Genomic DNA, 17,671 nt, shown 5'->3' with positions numbered 1-17,671 from the left:
CTTTCTTGTTCAGCCGACGATGGGGAGGTTCCACTGAGGGAGAAGGAGAAGAAAGTCCGTCCCTTTTCGATGTTTGACACGGTGGATCAGGCCACCGCCCCGCCCCCCTTTGGGGTGCTGAGGAAGAACCAGAGCAGTGAAGACATCTTGCGGGATGCCCAGGTACGGGGTAGGGTCCAGTCCTAAAATTCACTGGTCTTTCTAAATGTGTTGTTTTAGAAGACTTAAAGTATGATGTGGGGGAGGGCAGGAAAAAGGCTAAATATACATCTGGAAGGTTATATAACATCATTCAGTTGTTTTGAGTTCTGGTTCACACAGTATTGGGGAATGACTGACATACTTGCTTTAAGTAGTTTGTGTAATTTCCTAACAGTATGAGTGCATCGAAGGACATCGAATGTGTGCTTCTCCTTATTCCTTGTTCCTTCAAAATCTGGGGCTGAGTTTATGTCAGATGATTTGATGGTGACTCTCCTGTTAGGTTTGCAGCCTTTGACAACCAGGTTATGAGCACATGCTCCAAGATAGGTGTTTCTGAACCACAGTGGCCTATACTGCATGTTCCAGTGAATAAGAATGGTTTTCTGGATTGATGCCCTCCGTGAACATGGGAAGGCAGTGAGAAATTCGCCCGTGGGTGCTGAGAGCTGCCCGGATAGGAGGTTGTAGCGTGCAGGGTGGGGATTGTACTGTGGTATTGAAGGCCCTGGGAAGTGGGATTCAGTTTAGAGATTTAAAACTGAAATTCGAATGATTTAAAAATGCAGGGCTGGCATTTTCAGTGTTTGCTCACATTTGTGCAATTAGGTTGTCTAGAACATCACATATACGCAGTTATATAATATTTTTTACTGGCTTTTTGTATGTGTGTGTTTTACAGGCTGCAAACAAAAATGTGGTGAAAGTACCACCTCCCGTTCCATCAAAACCCAAACAGATTAATTTGCCTTATTTTGGACAAATGAATCAGTCCCTGTCAGATGTTAAGCCTGATGGAAATCCTCAGCAGTTGTCGACAGCTGTTGCAGCCATGGGAAATAAACCCAAAACAGCAGGTCCTCAGCAGAGGGTCCTGCTGGCTCCCGGCCTGCCATCGGGGGGCCCAGACCAAACCTTCAATCCAGGTTCTAAGCAAGAAAGTCCACCTGCTGCCGCGGTCCGGCCCTTCACTCCGCAGCCGTCCAAAGACGCCCTCCTCCCCGCCTTCAGGAAGCCCCAGACCGTGGCAGCCAGCTCCATCTACTCCATGTACACCCAGCAACAGGCCCCCGGGAAGAACTTCCAGCAGGCAGTGCAGAGTGCCTTGACCAAGACGCATCCCAGAGGGCCGTACTTCTCGAGTGGTGAGGTTCTTCGTCTCATTTTCACCCTCATAGATGATGTCCCCACCAGCGCTGGCATCTGTTGGTAACCCAAATGACTTGTTCCCATGTGATGCTTTTGTTCCGAGAGTTTTGTTTAATTGTGGCTTCTGGTCTTAATTGACAGTTTAAAATTTGAGTTCTGCTAAATGTCAGCTGCTGCAGTGAGCACCAACAATAATAGATGAAAATTGAAATACTGTGATAAAATCAGTGAATGAAATAGAGTAGTGAGACTGATAGGAAAGAGATAATCTTCCGCCCTTGTAGTTTCCTGTGGCACCTGTATCCAGGGTCTCATGAGCTTCAGAGCCGAGATGCAGGAGCTCTGGGGGACTGGGACATGGAGGCCCACAGCTAATAGCACGCAGAAGGCTGTGTTTATAGGTTTGACCAGGTGTTTTCTTAGTGTCTGGACGATTGGACAGCTGCTGAAGGGGAGGTGATTTTTAAGAAATAACCTTCTCAAAAAAAAAAAAAAAAACCTTCTCTACTATATTTTAAGTTGTTCTAATGGCACAACCACTAAATATAAACACACACACAGATGACTTTGTTAAACATACATAATCGGGTCATTTGTTGGTTCTTTCTGAGAGTCATTCAATAGTTGGTAAGATTGGAGTGAAATTCACCATGTTTGAATGGAAAGAAAATGGCCTTTTAGTTGTGAAAGAAGCATGGAATTGTGGCCTAAATGTCATAGTTAATAGCAAAGATTAATATATGTGCTACATCTTATTCTTGCTATGGGTCTTAGTGAAAACGGCTAGTATAGTAATTTTGGGGATAGTTGGATTAGATAATTTTGATATAATCGGAATGTTAAGGGGAATAGTTTTGGTAAATGTAAGTGTTCTTAATAATTTTGTAAGCCAAATTTGATTTCTCACATGGATTTACTTTTGAAAATTATGAAAAATGGTATAGTACATGTTTTGTTTTAATTTGGGCATGTGAAAGAATTCCCAGTTTGTCATTGCTGTCAATTTCTTTTACATTTTGGCATTTTAAATTTGGATGCTACAGTCAGTGATTTCTTACAATGATTATTGGTAGCATTTTCTTTCTTTTTGGTGAATAAAATAATGGTGCATGTTACCATTTTAGGAGGGATTTTGATTCTGTGAATAAGTTTATTCGGCAAAGATGTAGCCTTGTTTTGCCATTTGTTATTTTAAAAAATTAGTTGTAGTAAAGGGTATTACATAGTAATTCTGAAGTTAAGAGAGGCTTTGGTTATTGTTAGCTCTGTCTGTTACCTGCCAGTTTTGTTTAGTTAATATTAATCAGAGCCTTTTTCCCACTTCCAACTAGTCTATGGCAAGCCTGTGATCGCCACTGCCCAGAACCTGCAGCAGCAGCACCCAGACAACATTTATTCCGGCGGTCCAGAGCCGGAAGCAGAGCCCGTTCCTTCCGTGCAGGAGAGCCACGAACACGAGAGGATTCCGCGGCCGCTCAGCCCGACCAAACTGCTGCCGTTCCTGTCACATCCGTACCGAAACCAGAGTGACGCTGACCTGGAGGCTCTGCGGAAGAAGCTGTCTAATGCTCCGCGGCCGCTGAAGAAGCGGAGCTCCATTACGGAGCCGGAGGGCCCCAACGGGCCGAACATCCAGAAACTTTTGTATCAGAGGACCACCATTGCTGCCATGGAGACCATCACTGTGCCATCCTACCCATCCAAGTCGGCCCCCGTGCCTGCCGGCTCAGAAAGCCCAATGGAGATCCAGAATCCGTATGAACATGCGGAGCCAGAGCAGGAGGTGGTTCCGGAGCCGGTGCCGCCAGAGGAAGCTGAGAATGCCGGCGCAGAGAACAGCGACGTGCCAGTCACTGCTCCTGACCCCGACTATGTGCCTGAAGGCATCCTGGACACCAGCCCGAATTTCCAGACTAATGTGGAAGAACCAAACCCAGAGGCTCCCCACCTGCTGGAAATGTACCTGGAGGAGTATCCCCCCTACCCGCCGCCGCCCTACCCCTCAGGGGAGCCCGAGGGGCCAGGGGAAGACTCCGGGAGCATGCGTCCTCCTGAGATCACTGGGCAGGGCTCTCTGCCTCCGGTGAGTAATGTGCTGTCTCAGGATCAGTTTACAGGCCTTGTCATGCTTCTAGGTGGTTGATTGTCAGAACTCAGTGAAACACCAGCAAATACTTACAGCCATTTGTAAAGGAAGATTTGTGTTTAAATTGCCTATTATAGTTAATGTGTCCTGCAGTTTGCTTTTTTATTTTATACTTTCTTCAGCACAGAGTAGATCTTATAAATGTCAAAATTTAATATGCTTGATATGAAGTACATTTTTGGTTTTTCAGAAGAACCTCCCCCCCCCCCCTTTTTTTTTGTGAAGGAAACAGTTTTGTTCTTACCTGTAAACACTGTATTTGCTGTTTCTTCTCCTGGCAATGTCGTGTACTGGTGAAGCAGCACTCGGCTATCAATGAGAAAGAAGTTCTAAATTTGAAACTTCCGGTCACTAGGGTAGCTCTGTGAAATCAGGCAGATGGTTCAGCTTCTGTCGTTGGTGATAGCACTCTTTCAGACTTTTCTTTTTCTAATGATGAAGTTGATTTTTAACGCAACGTGCAGGCAGACCTTCAAACTTCTAACACTGATAAAATTGGAGGGCTTCTGGGTGAAATGAGTGCAGGCTGGGTGGACACCTCCATAGCCTCTTCTTCACCTTCAACATAGTGTGAAGTACATCATCCCTAAGGTTTTCAAGCTATTCCAAAGCTGTGTGTTTTGACTAAGACATGTGTCCACACGCCTTCCAAATGCAGCTTTTGTTTTGGAAGTGTATCACGTCACTTTGAAGCAGATAAGAAAAGATAAAAATCCCAGATTATCTGTAAATAAGGTTGTCTTTTTCAAAGTGTAATTTGAAGTCATTTTGTTTCAATAGATTGCCAAGCTATGAATTTTTAAAACCTGGTCAAAAGCAAAATAGCATATTGTAAGGATTTTTGAAAAAGGGCTATGTATGTTTGATTCCTATTACATTTTTTATATGTGATTCAAAGACAGTAATTATCCAGAGTTGCTGAATTTAGCTCCTGGTTACAGTAAACATTTGCTTAAAAGTTTTATATAGTAAACATTGGAGTCTAGGAAAAAAACATTCTGAAGTAGAGGTTAACACTTTTTATACAGCTCTATGCCTTTTAAGTCCTGAGGTTTGATTGTCTGCATTTGAGTGTTAAATATGAGAAAAGAAGAAAGAAGTTTTAACATCTATTTTTATTTCCCCTCTTTTTGTTGTTGTGTCAAAATAATTTATACTTTCAAAGAGGAGAAAGGAAAGAATTCATACTTTTTAATTTTTTAATTAAGTTTTAGAGAGAGAGGAAGAGAGAAATATAGAGACAGACAGAAAAAACATTGATTTGCTATTCCACTTCTTCATGCTGTCATTGGTTGATTCTTGTATGTGCCTTGACTGGGGATGGAACCCACAACCTTGGCACTGTGCTCTGAGCTACCAGGCCAGGGCCCAAAACTCATACTTTCTTTTTAAGATTCTGTTATTCTCTTGCTAGGAAGGTGACTTACTTTTTCCTTTTTAGTGTAAGTAAAATAGAAGCCACTGCCACACACTTTATTTGAAAATGGGTGTGCGGGGTGTCCTGAGTTGTATTGTCACAGCTGCGTCATGTTTATACTTCTTTTTTCCAATGAACATTTTAGCCATTGCACATCTGTGAGGTATATTGATTACTACTTCCTATTTTTCAGAACTCAGTCGTTTCCCATCTGAAATGAAATAGAATATGTGTAGTATGTCATGCCTGAGGAAACATTTCTACTTTGTTGGATGTGTTTAAGAAGCCTGTTTTATAGGTTGTTAGATCTAGTCTTAACAATTTTGCCTTGTTTTTTAAAGCCTGATGTAAAAATGTAGAAAGACTTGATTCATTTACTTATGTTTTTAGAGTATAGGTAAAGTTTTAATATAAAATATTTATAACACTAAGCTGGCAGGATTTCTCCTTGGTGTATATAAGACAGACTAATCTTTATTATTTACCTTAATTATATGTTTTCCCTACAAAGGATGCAATATGTTGTGAAATAGCTAAAAGGAAGGATTTCAGAGCAGCCAGATTACTTAAATTTGAATTTCACCTCTGCTGTTTACTGACATGTATCCTAATTTTCTTATCTATAAGATAGGATAATAGTGTTTTTGTGAGGAAAAATGAATAATCAGTCAGTAAATGTTAGCTGTTACAATTCTGAATTGTGCTGTTGCTCAATTTAACCACGGGGGTTTGCTCTGCTATATTAGGTAGGTTATTTGAAGACCAGTCTTGGCTAGTTTTGATACCTGTTAGAAAACTAGCCTACAGGTCATTGGAGAGTGTCCTCTTGGCTCAGTCATACTATAATGGAAGGCCAGATGTATTTCACTAGGTTTCAAAAAATTAAGTTCTTTCCACTTTGTTAAATGGGTATATTTATTAAGCTATTATGATTTATATACTTTTCTAAACATTATACTTTAATAGAAAGCACTTAAATGTATATTTTTCAAATGTCTTTTACCAACTCAGCTGAGATATTATTCCTCCCCTTTTGTTGTTAGTCTCTTGCTTAGACAAGGGTCCTAATTTTCCATCCATTTCTTCTGCAGGGCAAAAGGACAAACCTACGTAAAACTGGTTCTGAGCGAATTGCTCATGGAATGAGGGTGAAGTTCAACCCCCTCGCTTTACTTCTAGATTCATCTTTGGAGGGAGAATTTGACCTCGTGCAGAGGATTATTTATGAGGTATAATCGAATTAGTCAGTTTTTTAAACACGACCTTGGTATTATAGTTTGTTTTGAATCTCTAATCAGAAGGCTATAATAGAGAAATTGTATTTTTAAATTTTCTCTTGGGGGAGGTGGGGTTGTGGAGGGAAACTCATGAGCTTGCTCCAGAACAGACTGCTGTTCTAACGTTGTGACTGTAAAATTTTTGATAACGGAGAAGGTCAGTTTTCTCTGGGGTCCTCTCTCAGGGAGATCATTACTCTTCTTTAACAATTGCTCATGTAGGGATTTACACTAGATAGTGTTAAATTACAAATGTCCCTACTTTAAGAAGCTTGCTATTTAAAATATTTTTAGTTGACCTTTCCATGGAAAATGTCACTTCTACTTAGACACTAATTTGTGGTGGGATGTTGGAGGATAAACAAAAGTGAATATAACGATATAGTTTCTGGTTCTTCAATTTTTAAAAAACCTTTTTATAGTAAGTGTCTACTTAATGTGGCTATTTCATCTGTCTTATTTCTAAAATTGCTCTAGATATAGTTTCCTTGGCTCCTGTAGGTTTTAATTATGATTTAAAAAAACAAACCACAAGTCTATTTCTGTTCTCATGGTCCCAAAGAGCGAGTAAACAGTGACAGTTCAGGTGTCAGGGAACTTGGGTAACGATCTTCCTTCTTATTGGTGTTCTAGGTGGATGACCCAAGCCTGCCTAATGATGAAGGCATCACAGCCCTCCACAACGCCGTGTGTGCTGGTCACACGGAAATAGTGAAGTTCCTGGTGCAGTTCGGGGTGAATGTAAATGCTGCTGACAGTGACGGGTGGTAAGATGCCCTTGACGCGCCACTCACACTTGAACTGTGCTGCGGCGTGGGCAGGAAGAGAGCGTGCGGTCCACCCTTGGGAGGGAGAGTGTTGTGTGTCCTCACACCACCTGTTACCCAGAGGGAGAACATGGGGCGTGCTTTTGAGGAAATGACATGTCCTCATGTAACAGGCATCTCACTCCCATTCTGGAAGCAGGTGAAGTTTGAAAAGTTTAGTATTTAAATAATAAAAATAAGTGCCACAAAGTGGTGCGTAGATAATTAGCACACTTCAGCAAATTGGAAAAATGCTGATTTAAGCAAGGTCTCTCTCCCCCACGACCAATCCCTGAAATTTCTCTGAGTCTTCAATATACTGAAGTCCCTGTGTGTCTCCAAGTGGGGACAAATCATACTTTATAATCCTTTCCTAATCTATTTGACCATGGAATCTATTTTTCATGGAGCATTTTGTGGAACTGCTGTGGGCATAAAACACAGGGGTTATTAGTGATGAATATTATTGTTCATAGGATAATGGGTCATTATTAAAGAATAACAATAGAGACCAAAATAAGTTACTGTTACCCCTAAAACTGTAATAGAATGGATAGTTTTATATATATATATTTTTTTCAGAGACAGAGAGTGAGTCAGAGAGAGGGACAGATAGGGACAGACAGACAGGAATGGAGAGAGATAAGAAGCATCAATCATCAGTTTCCTGTTGGGACACCTTAGTTGTTTATTGATTACTTTCTCATATGTGCCTTGACCGCGGGCCTTCAGTAGACCAAGTAACCCCTTGTTCGAGCCAGCGACCTTGGGCTCAAGCTGGTGAGTTTTGCTCAAACCAGATGAGCCCGCACTCAAGCTGGCGACCTCGGGGTCTCGAACTTGGGTCTTCCACATCTCAGTCCGACGCTCTATCCACTGTGCCACTGCCTGGTCAGGCTATATTTTTTTTGAAAATTTTAAATAATATGCTTTTCGGGGAGAAGAATACAAAAAATTTAGGTTTTGCTATATAGGAATTTTTAAAATGTAATCACACTATATTTATTGAAGTATTTTAATTTTACAATCTTTCTTTTGTTAATACGGAAAGCAGTTAAGCTCTAATAGCAAATCTACATGTGTACACACGTGTCAGACACATATCTGCATACATGTAAAATAGCCTCCTATTCTATAACTGTTGTGCTCATGTGTTGTAACTGTCCCTCTTGTTAAACATTTAGATTGTTTTTCAATTTTTTTTTGGTTTGTTATAAGCAATACTTGCAGAGGCATTTTGGTTGTAATTTTAAAAAATATTTATAAAAGAAATGATGCCCATGGTGGAGAAGGGACAGAACAGAGAATCAGAGGAGACCAGCTGTACCCACAGAGGGCATTTCCTTCAAGCTCATACATATAGGGATATTTTAGTCTAATTCTGTGATTTAACTTGCTCAACAAATTTTTTTAAAATTCTTATTTATTGATTTAGTGAGAGAGGAAGGGAGAGAGAGAGAGAGGAACATCAATCTGTTCCTGTTGTGTCCTGATTGGGGATTGAACCGGCAACCTCTGTGCTAAGGGTTGATGCTCTGACCAACTGAGCAATCTGGCCAGGGTGCAAAACAAATTCTTAATGTGTCATAATGTCCTTACTTCCCTAATATTGGGAACTTAGATTATATATTATTTTCCACTATTATAAAGCCATACAATTTTAAAACTTTGTAGTAATATTCACCAAACTATTAATAATAGTGTTCTGGATTGGGGATGGGGAGTTTTTTTTTTTTTTAAAGCTCTGTACCCAAGGGGAATTAAATGAAGTGGGGAGGGAAGAAAGGATAAAGAAATGAAATCTTACGTACTCTAGGGCCTGGTGAAAATCCTCAAGCTCGTCTTCCAAGTTTGGGCGGCAGGACTGGCCCTCCGTCCACGTTTATTACTAATCTGGGGTTGTTTGTAACACATAATAAACATTGGAGATGCTGGAGAGAGTCTCACAATGGTATTAGTGAGTCCCTGCTCACCTGTTGCCAGATTAAAATGTGTGTATTTTGTATTAATCTGGGGTTATTTCTAATACATCGTAAAACATTTGAGAAGCTGAAGAGCATTGGTAACGGCATTAACATTTCCCGCTGAGCAGTGGCCTAACACAGATGAAGGGTGTGTATTTCACGCTCATTTTTCTGGTCTGAATTTAATTGATAAAAAATTTTAAAATTAAATTTAAAGAGGGAAATGGAGTATGGGGAGAGATGGAAGAGGATAAAAGGGGGATAAATGGTGAGGGAAGGAGTCTTGACTTGGGGTGGCAAACACAAGGTAGTATACCAATGATGTATTAGAGGATTCTACAGCTGCAACCTGTATAATTTTATTAACCAATGGCATCCCAAGAAATTCAATTAAAAATAATAAATAAAAAATATTAACATTTTTAAAAAGAATGATAATATAAATTTTATTTAGATTTTCAAAAAATGTTAACTAAAGGTAGTTCTCTATGCGCAGCTTGATTCCGTCCCAGTTGGTGATGATATTGGGTATTTGAAGGCGCATGTTCTGAGTGAAGATCTTTAATTGAAAGGCCGTTGTCCTCTCTGGCAGAAGTAACTAGGCTGGGTGCTTCAGAATGTCGAACTAAATACCCTGTCCTGTTGTGGATTATTGCCCAAATCTCATGTCCTTTCCCCTCATTTCCTCGACCCCCGCCCCCACCGCCAAAGCCCCATGTGGTCCAGTACTCTTCTCTGATGGGCTCAAATGTCTGTGTGTAACTGACTTAAAAACGAACTGTGAAGAGGTACTTCAGAAGAAAGGGCTTTGTAATGATAGACTGAAGAACTTCCTTCACGGATACCTCATCATAGCAGGTGCCGTTCTATTTAAAAAGAGCATTTCTAGTCTGTGCTGTGTCTCGCCCCACAGGACCCCACTGCACTGCGCCGCCTCCTGTAACAATGTCCAGGTGTGTAAGTTCCTGGTGGAGTCGGGCGCCGCCGTGTTTGCCATGACCTACAGCGACATGCAGACCGCTGCGGACAAGTGTGAGGAGATGGAGGAGGGCTACACCCAGTGTTCTCAGTTTCTGTACGGTGCGTGGTCTTGATTTACATGTAGCGCTCACACCATCAATTTACCCTGCATCTCTAGTGTATAAATTGAGAAGTATTTTTATTATTTGGAAAACCTTTTTTGTGTTCTGCACAGTCTTGAGCATTGAAAATAGGGCCACCTTGGATCACAGTCGTGACTGCAGCTTTCATGAGTGTACCTGGCAACAGCTGTTGTCGGGGACATCTTCCACCACATGGGACAGTGGTGCCAGGTCTGATTTGGTGGTTTCATGGCTTTTGATCTTCAAAAGATTCTCCACTAAGACTTTACTGTGGAACCCCCGTCCCATGATGATCCAGGGAAATACAGTGCTGTAAGAGCCTAGCGGACCCGAGTTTTCCTGCTAAATCACACTTATCACAAAGTAAAAAAAAAGGCAGCACATATGTTAGAGCTGATTTTTAGGCTCTTTTATTTCCTTGATTTTAAGTGAGACCATCAGCTCTGTGCCTGGAGAAGAAAGGACTGGAAGTTTTAGGTGGGTAGAGGTTGGATGGCTCTTTTATTTACAAGGAACATTTTTTCATTTACAGAGCTTAGAAGTTGAGGTTCATTTTTCTTTTTAGTTTCGCATAAGAGGAATTAAGATGGGGAGAGAGCGTTGGAGAGGTCCTGGATGCCACAGCCCTCAGGCACTCGGAGAGGCTGACATTTAGGACTAGGTCTGTTCTCCATCAGTAACTGTTCCCTCTGTCCCGCGGGGTCTGTGTCACTGTGTCAGGCTTGGGCGAGAACGAGGGATCAGAGGAAGACCCACAACCCTCCAGGGCTCTCATCTCAGCCGTCAGTTTCTATGGTTGATGTCTACCATTACTTTTTGTTCATGTTCTGAACTCTGGATCAGAGAATAACTTTTTGATATGTTCACATTTTTAAAAATTAATGTGATATGTTAATGTGTATTCTGTTACATTAAATGCAGTGGACCCTTTGAGGTTTATTTAAGTATGGAATATGATTTTTAGAAACACTTAGGGACATCTGATCAGAAATTTTTGAATTTGTGAAATAATGGTTGATACCGGGAGTGCTGCTGACATAGACATGCAGTTTAAACGTAATGACAATAGGTTGACAGTAGTGAAGACTGTGTGTCCAGCTTAGTACACAGAACGTTATGTTGGAATACTCTTCTGCTGCGATGTGGGTCCCACCCTGATGTAGGCCCTGTGTCTGTGGTGGCTGCTACCTTGAATTTTATTTTTCCCATCCCCTTTTTAAAAATAGTTATATCACCTGTACATGCATCCTGTAATCCTGTTTAGTTTTGCCTGTTTTGACTTTTCTATGAAATAAATCCTACCAGGGTTTGTGGCGGCCTTTCCATTCCCCTCGGTTTTGAGATTGATCCGTGTTGTTGCGTGTCACTGCAGCTCCTTCTTCCCCTGTGCTTGTGCTGTTTCATTTTATGACTCAACCACGTTTATCTTTCCATTCTACCCTTGACGGCCAGCGGGCTGTGTGTGTGTTCATTCAGTGGTAAACGCTGTTCCTGTGGCTGTTTCTGTGCGTATCTGCTGGTGTCTGCCTGGAAGTGGAGCCACCAGGGCACAGGGACGCGCACCCCAGGGTTCCTTCTGCTCCGTGGCTCTCTGATCCGCAGTGGATTTGGGATGGTCCTTTACTGTGGCTTTAATTGGCGTGTCCCAAATGACCAGCGATACTGAGTGCATTTTCTTGAAAGCAGTAATTTGTCAACTCTTAGTTTGGTAAATATCATAGCAAAGTGATGAGAAATTTTCTTCCACCCCTAATGATTTCTTGGAAATGAGGCTCAAGTTGTTGTTTTGAGAAGACTGAGGTATCTAGAATTTCTCACCTGCCCCCTTCCCATTCCTAGCCCAAGCAGAGGATGAGTCAGGCCAGCATTAACACTGTGGAATTGTAGTTATATTGAGTCTCATTGTCCATGTGAGTCTAGCTGTCATGCTTTGCATGCATGTCATACTTAAACAGGAAAGTTGGACATTTACTTGTCCCTGTTAGCAGAAACCTGACCTGTTAGATTGGCAGTGCCTCCTTTTTGAAAAGAACAATTTCATTTGTTTTATTTTTGCCCCAAATGAGAGATAAGTCAGTGTGTTACTGCGTATTAATTGATATCGGAATAATAATATTCTAATGAGTAGGTTAGTGGTCACATAAGATGAACAAATCTTTCTATTCTAAAGCAAGCAGCTGTCTTCCCAGCTTTGCTAAAACCATGCAGGTAAGAATAATAGTAAAGTCCGTATCATTCGGGACCTTCTTCCCTTATTCCTTTCCTCGACCACCTGCCCCTCTGTGCCTGCCCGATGAGGACCCCTGTTCCTCCTTAGTGCCCTGTGGGGGAAAGGCGGAGATGGAGGAAGGTGACACTAGGCAATATTAACTCCGCTGAAAAGTGAACTTGGGAGGGTTTTCCCACTCCCTGGTTTGTGGATTTCATTACCTTTTAGAATTAGGATTCTCATTATTTCAGAGTTGACTGTATATAGACTTTTTATCATGTTTAAAATACTTAACCATATTCTGCATTCTAGTGTATATTTTTTTCTTTTATCCTTCCCCACTTGGAAATCGATAGAGACCACCTTAATAGACACAGACCTCTGCTTTTCTCTCTGAGTTTTAGGGAAAGAATGAATGTTTCCAGAGTTCCGTGTTGTTATGCCTGAGAGTAGGTTGAACATTGATGGGTATGTCACTCTTTTAATGCCCTAGACTCGAGCGGTTCTTTTCTTATTCCTGGGCTTGCGGTGGTTTGTGCACCGGGTCAGACTCATCTTGAGAGGTGCCCTGGTGTTTGCTGGCCGAGCTCCTTTAGAGCTGGGAGCACAGGGTGACTCGTCTTCCGGTGTCTCCTCTGCTCTCCGGCCGCCGCCCTTTCCCTGCCCGGGAAACTGTGTGTGGGGTGTTTCGTGGAGTGAGTTCTAACGTTCCGGTGTGTACCCCTGTACCCTCCTTTGGTTCTGTATACTAAACATACTCAAGGCGGTATACTCCGAGTTACATACTTGCTGCTCTTTCTTGTCATCCTGATTTTAGGAGTTCAGGAGAAAATGGGCATCATGAATAAAGGAGTCATTTATGCCCTTTGGGATTACGAACCTCAGAATGATGACGAGCTGCTCATGAAGGAAGGAGACTGCATGACCGTCACCCGCAGGGAGGACGAGGATGAGATCGAGTGGTGGTGGGTGCGCCTGAACGAGAAGGAGGGCTACGTCCCGCGCAACCTGCTGGGGGTACGTTCTCCCGACACCGCGGTTCCACACGTATCGGGGGCTTTGCGAGAACTGCTGAGGGTGTGGGCACAGGGCAGCTGACTGTCCGTTGTTAATGAGAGGTGGAATTGAACAATTTTGATGGCCTTAGGTTTAGACTAATAGCCACATTTTCAGTGATTTCTGTTTATGACTAATAGCACATTTCTGTGTTTGCCAGGCCCTGGAGGCCAGGGCTCCTGTCTCCATTTACGAGTAGACGGGCGTTGAGCTTATGACATTTGTGATGTCGAATTTGTTTTCATCAAGATTTGCACATCTGGTCATGAGCTTGAACAGGGCCCTGAAGCCAGGATTCTTTGTTCTTTCTCCACTGATTTTAAGTTTCATAAAAACCAAGAAAATAGTATCACAGAAGTGCCTATTATAAACTGTTAACACACGAAGGGAGGGCTGTCATCAGATGCGGATTCTCAGGAGTATGGGTGTGGTTGGACGGAGGAGAGGAATGGAGAAACATCCTTCTAGGCTCTGCCTGGGCCTCTTTGCCGTGTGTGTGCAGAGGGGCTGTGGCACGTTGGATGTGTGAGAGGGGGAGGGAGCGATATGGTTGATTGAGGAACTGAGATAACCCCGTAAAGCAGGGGTCTCAAACTCAACTCAGCATGTGGGCTGCAGAGCAAGATCACAGCCGTTCGGTGGGCCGCACTAGGTCTACAAAAGGCAACTGTTACGCAACACTTTTCTCACTGCAGTTGAAAACAAAAAAAAATCAGTACAACAAGCACAATCGTACATGCAGTTTACTCAGTGTCACAAAACGACCAGAAACTGTAGTTCGCATCACAACTGCTGTTAACTAAGCTAATATCTAGCTAGGATGCTAGAGAAATGAAAAATACAAGTAGGCCCCTAGGCTTACTTAATTTTATCCAAAATATTTTGAACTTCGTGGATTAGTCTGTGGGCTGCACAAAATTGTTCGGCGGGCCGCGAGTTTGAGACCCCTGCCGTAAAGGGACAGTGCTCGCACAGCCTGTTGGCCAGAAGGAAGTAAGGCGAATCCGCGGGTGGGCACAGCACGCAGGTTCAGGTACAGAGAGCTGGCTCCCACGTCGTCCACGTGCCCTGCAGCCTGGGACCCGCGTAGCCAGGGCAGCAGAAGGAGGTGGGGAGGCTGGAGAAGATCCCTCCTAAGATTGAGGGGAAGCAGGTGCTTGGTATACAGCGGGGAGATGGGTCTGTTGTATTTCATCAGCTTTTGGACAGACATGCCTGTGCCCACTTAAAGCTTCTCCCTGGCCCCAAGGCCACGAGTCAGGCTCTGTATGAGAGCTTTCTGCCGAGCTGGTTAAAATGACTCCAGTGTCGGGCCTGCTGCCGGGATCGTGACCAGCGTCTTCCCCTCCTGACTCTCCCTTCTCCATTGTTGTCTGTCCAGTGTGCAGCGGCAGTGACCTCACCCGCCCGGACTCCGCCTGCGCGAGAGCAGATTTATTACTAGACAGGAGTCGGGGTCTAGGCAGTGTTCCTTCGCGTGATGACCATGTCAGTTCTAGGGACTGATGAAAGGGGAGGATCAGGCCACGGAGCCCTTTCGTACATTACTGGGTGCAGCAGAAACACGAGGCTGTTCTCACACCTTGTGCCGGGCTGCGTCTTTAGCACCAGAGAGACGTTGAGTCTGTGCAGCCACTTTCTGTCCCCAGCGAACATCAAACACCTGGACTTTTACAGGCTCTTATCTGAGGAAAGCTCTACCTGAGAACTACATAGTTGCTCATTTGAGTCTTAGTTCTTTAACAGAGGGGCCCCGAGTGTGAATGCAGTTGGCAAAGGACTCAGAGCCACCTCACAAGGGTGGCTCAGAGGTTCCAAAATCAATGGGCTGGACCGAAGATTTTAATTTCAATCCAGTGTTTAAATATCCTTAGTCCTTTGGAAATCTTTTCTGGATAGAAGCAGCCTCTATGCAACATTTTTTTGTGTTTGTTTGAAATTAAAAAAGAGATTGCATAAATGTTGCATTTTTAGTCAGAGGTTTAGGTATGAGTTTAGAAAATTGCATTGGCTAAATATTGTTCCTCAGAGGGAAAATAATCCTTTATATCAGTGGTCCCCAACCCCTGGGCCACAGAGAAAGAATAAATAACTTACATTATTTCCGTTTTATTTATATTTAAGTCTGAACGACGTTTTATTTTTTAAAAATGACCAGATTCCCTCTGTTACATCCATCTAAGATTCATTCTTGACGCTTGTCTTGGTCACGTGATACATTTATCCGTCCCACCCTAAAGGCTGGTCTGTGAAAATATTTTCTGACATTAAACCGGTCTGTGGCCCAAAAAAGGTTGGGGACCACTGCTTTATATAACATTTATCCTCCAGTAAATTTTTCAGTTTTGGCTGGAGGTCTGACTGCCTTCTTTTAGTAAAACCTTTTTCCCTTTGTGAGAAGAGGGGTGGGGGGAGGAGGGCTTTTGTTCAGTTTGCCAGTTGAGTTACTAGTTGGACTTGCTCTTGGCTTCAGGACTGGAGATCTTGTGACTTTCACGTCCACCCCTCCCCTCCAGCTCTTGTTATGGAAAACACAAACCCACAGTCTTAAACAAAGCAACTACACTTATCCTTCCTTAAATCTGTAGACTGGTAGTCTGTGGCATTTTGTCCTGACAGCCCCAGTCCCATGACACGGTGTTACATCCACTGTGAATCAGGTTGAAAGAGACTTGGATCTCTTACCGCTTCCCTCGAGAGGGGAGATTTGCCTGTGGAAGTACAGCGCATTGCAGTGACCTTAAGCAGCCTGTGTTGCTTGCTAGACATAGTTTGCAGTTCAGCAAGCTGGGCAGAAGGGGTTCATGCTCAGAGCATCTGGATTTCTGTGGCTCTGCACCTGGTAGTGTCCCTGTTAGGGACCCTATGGCTTTTGAGTGTCCTTGCAGGAGAGCTGATCAGGAGAGTTGCTGAATGTGAATCTGTGTCCTCAGGCAGCGCTGGCTGCATCACGGGCTGAAGGAGTCTTTCCCTTAATTTCTTTCCTGTCCCATCAGTCCCCTGCCCCCAAATATTTTTTGAGATTTTGTTATACTCCCCCGTGTTTGTACATATGTAAATATTTTATAAACTCTCTTACAGCTATACCCAAGAATTAAACCAAGACAGAGGAGCTTGGCCTGACACTTTATAGAATTGTAGTCAGTGAAGAATTAATCTGTTATCACTCAGAAGAAGTAAAATGATTGTTGTGAGCACAACTTTGACCAGACTCTTTAATGACAATGTCACTTGAAAGCCATGAAGAATGTGCTCTGGAGAGAATGAAGGATGAAGACGTCACTGTCAGTGGGGGACGTTCAGCACGTTCAGGAGCTTCTAAATTAGCTGACCTCACTGCACCAGGCGAAGAGGGTTCCAGGTGGCACTCAGAAAGAGGCACAGTGACAATCTGCTTTCTGCAAGAAACAGGACCATTGTTGGGCACCTGGGAAACCAGCTTCATGCCCTGCCTGGTTGGAGTGTTTCTGCACCTGCCCCTGCACTTGTCTTCCCACTAGAAAGGATTATTGCCATCACGGTGCCACCTCCGTCCCCCGGCACCAGTAGGCCCTCAGGCCACGCACGATGGGTCGAAGGCGCTGCACACTTGTGCATTGTCCGTGCAGAATGGTTAGTTGGCAGTCACTGAGCAGGGACCTTATTGTATGACTTCCTGTAGCATTTTAAGAATTATACATATATTTGAAATATTGAAACCAAGCTACACTATGGATAAATGAATTTAGAATCTTATTTTTAGGCTGAATTGGATTCTATATTTATTGCCTTTTGTATCTCAGAAATTAGACTTGTTATACACTTACCCATAATATTTGTCAAGATCATAGCTGTTTAAAAACAATTGTAATAAAATTAAACTTTTTGACACTAAGCTCTTTTCTGGTTTTCATTTTTCATATTATACACAAATGGCCTTGTTCAAGGTTCACAAACCATTGAGATCTCTTACCCAGTTGAGAAATAAGATTTCTTATCAGCCATGTGACTCAGTGTAGGAAGTATTTCTTTTCTTACAGAAAGTCCTTAGTTTTGCAATTCATGAGTTTTGTGATGGCCTTTGATACAGAATTGTGGGGTTTTTTTTTAAGATCTTGGAGACCATGGTGATAGAATACACTGTGTCATTTGTTTTGCATTTCTTCATAGTTATATACATTAATTTATGGAATGGAAACTTACAGTCTCCACACTGTTTTAGTACGTTATCAAGTTTGTGAATTGTTTTGGAACCCATTTTGTTTTACTGAATAGAAGATACAAATGAAAAAAACTAATGGCCACTTTTCCTTATCCATTTTTTTTTTTTTTGTATTTTTCTGCAGCTGGAAACAGGGAGAGAC

The 17,671-nt window shown here is 42.7% G+C and overlaps 1 protein-coding gene across 5 annotated transcripts in view; it reads left to right on the top strand.

Moving 5' to 3' along the window:
• The window catches only part of TP53BP2 (tumor protein p53 binding protein 2), a 52,964-nt gene extending 35,762 nt beyond the window's left edge, over window positions 1-17,202 (top strand). For all 5 annotated transcript variants that reach the window (XM_066380916.1, XM_066380875.1, XM_066380896.1 and 2 more), the window contains 8 exons: window positions 14-162; window positions 884-1,346; window positions 2,682-3,433; window positions 6,005-6,142; window positions 6,824-6,957; window positions 9,874-10,040; window positions 13,090-13,289; window positions 16,410-17,202. In XM_066380916.1, coding sequence (XP_066237013.1) covers window positions 14-162; window positions 884-1,346; window positions 2,682-3,433; window positions 6,005-6,142; window positions 6,824-6,957; window positions 9,874-10,040; window positions 13,090-13,289; window positions 16,410-16,451 — 2,045 coding nt within the window. In that variant the 3' untranslated portion in view covers window positions 16,452-17,202. The remainder of the gene's footprint in view (window positions 1-13; window positions 163-883; window positions 1,347-2,681; window positions 3,434-6,004; window positions 6,143-6,823; window positions 6,958-9,873; window positions 10,041-13,089; window positions 13,290-16,409) is intronic.
• The last annotated feature ends 469 nt before the right edge of the window (window positions 17,203-17,671 follow it).

The sequence above is a fragment of the Saccopteryx leptura genome, chromosome 1, assembly GCF_036850995.1.
Source record: "Saccopteryx leptura isolate mSacLep1 chromosome 1, mSacLep1_pri_phased_curated, whole genome shotgun sequence".
Taxonomy (NCBI): Eukaryota; Metazoa; Chordata; class Mammalia; order Chiroptera; family Emballonuridae; genus Saccopteryx; species Saccopteryx leptura.
Note: the sequence above shows the minus strand (reverse complement) of the source record. Positions and strands in the feature narration are given on the sequence as shown.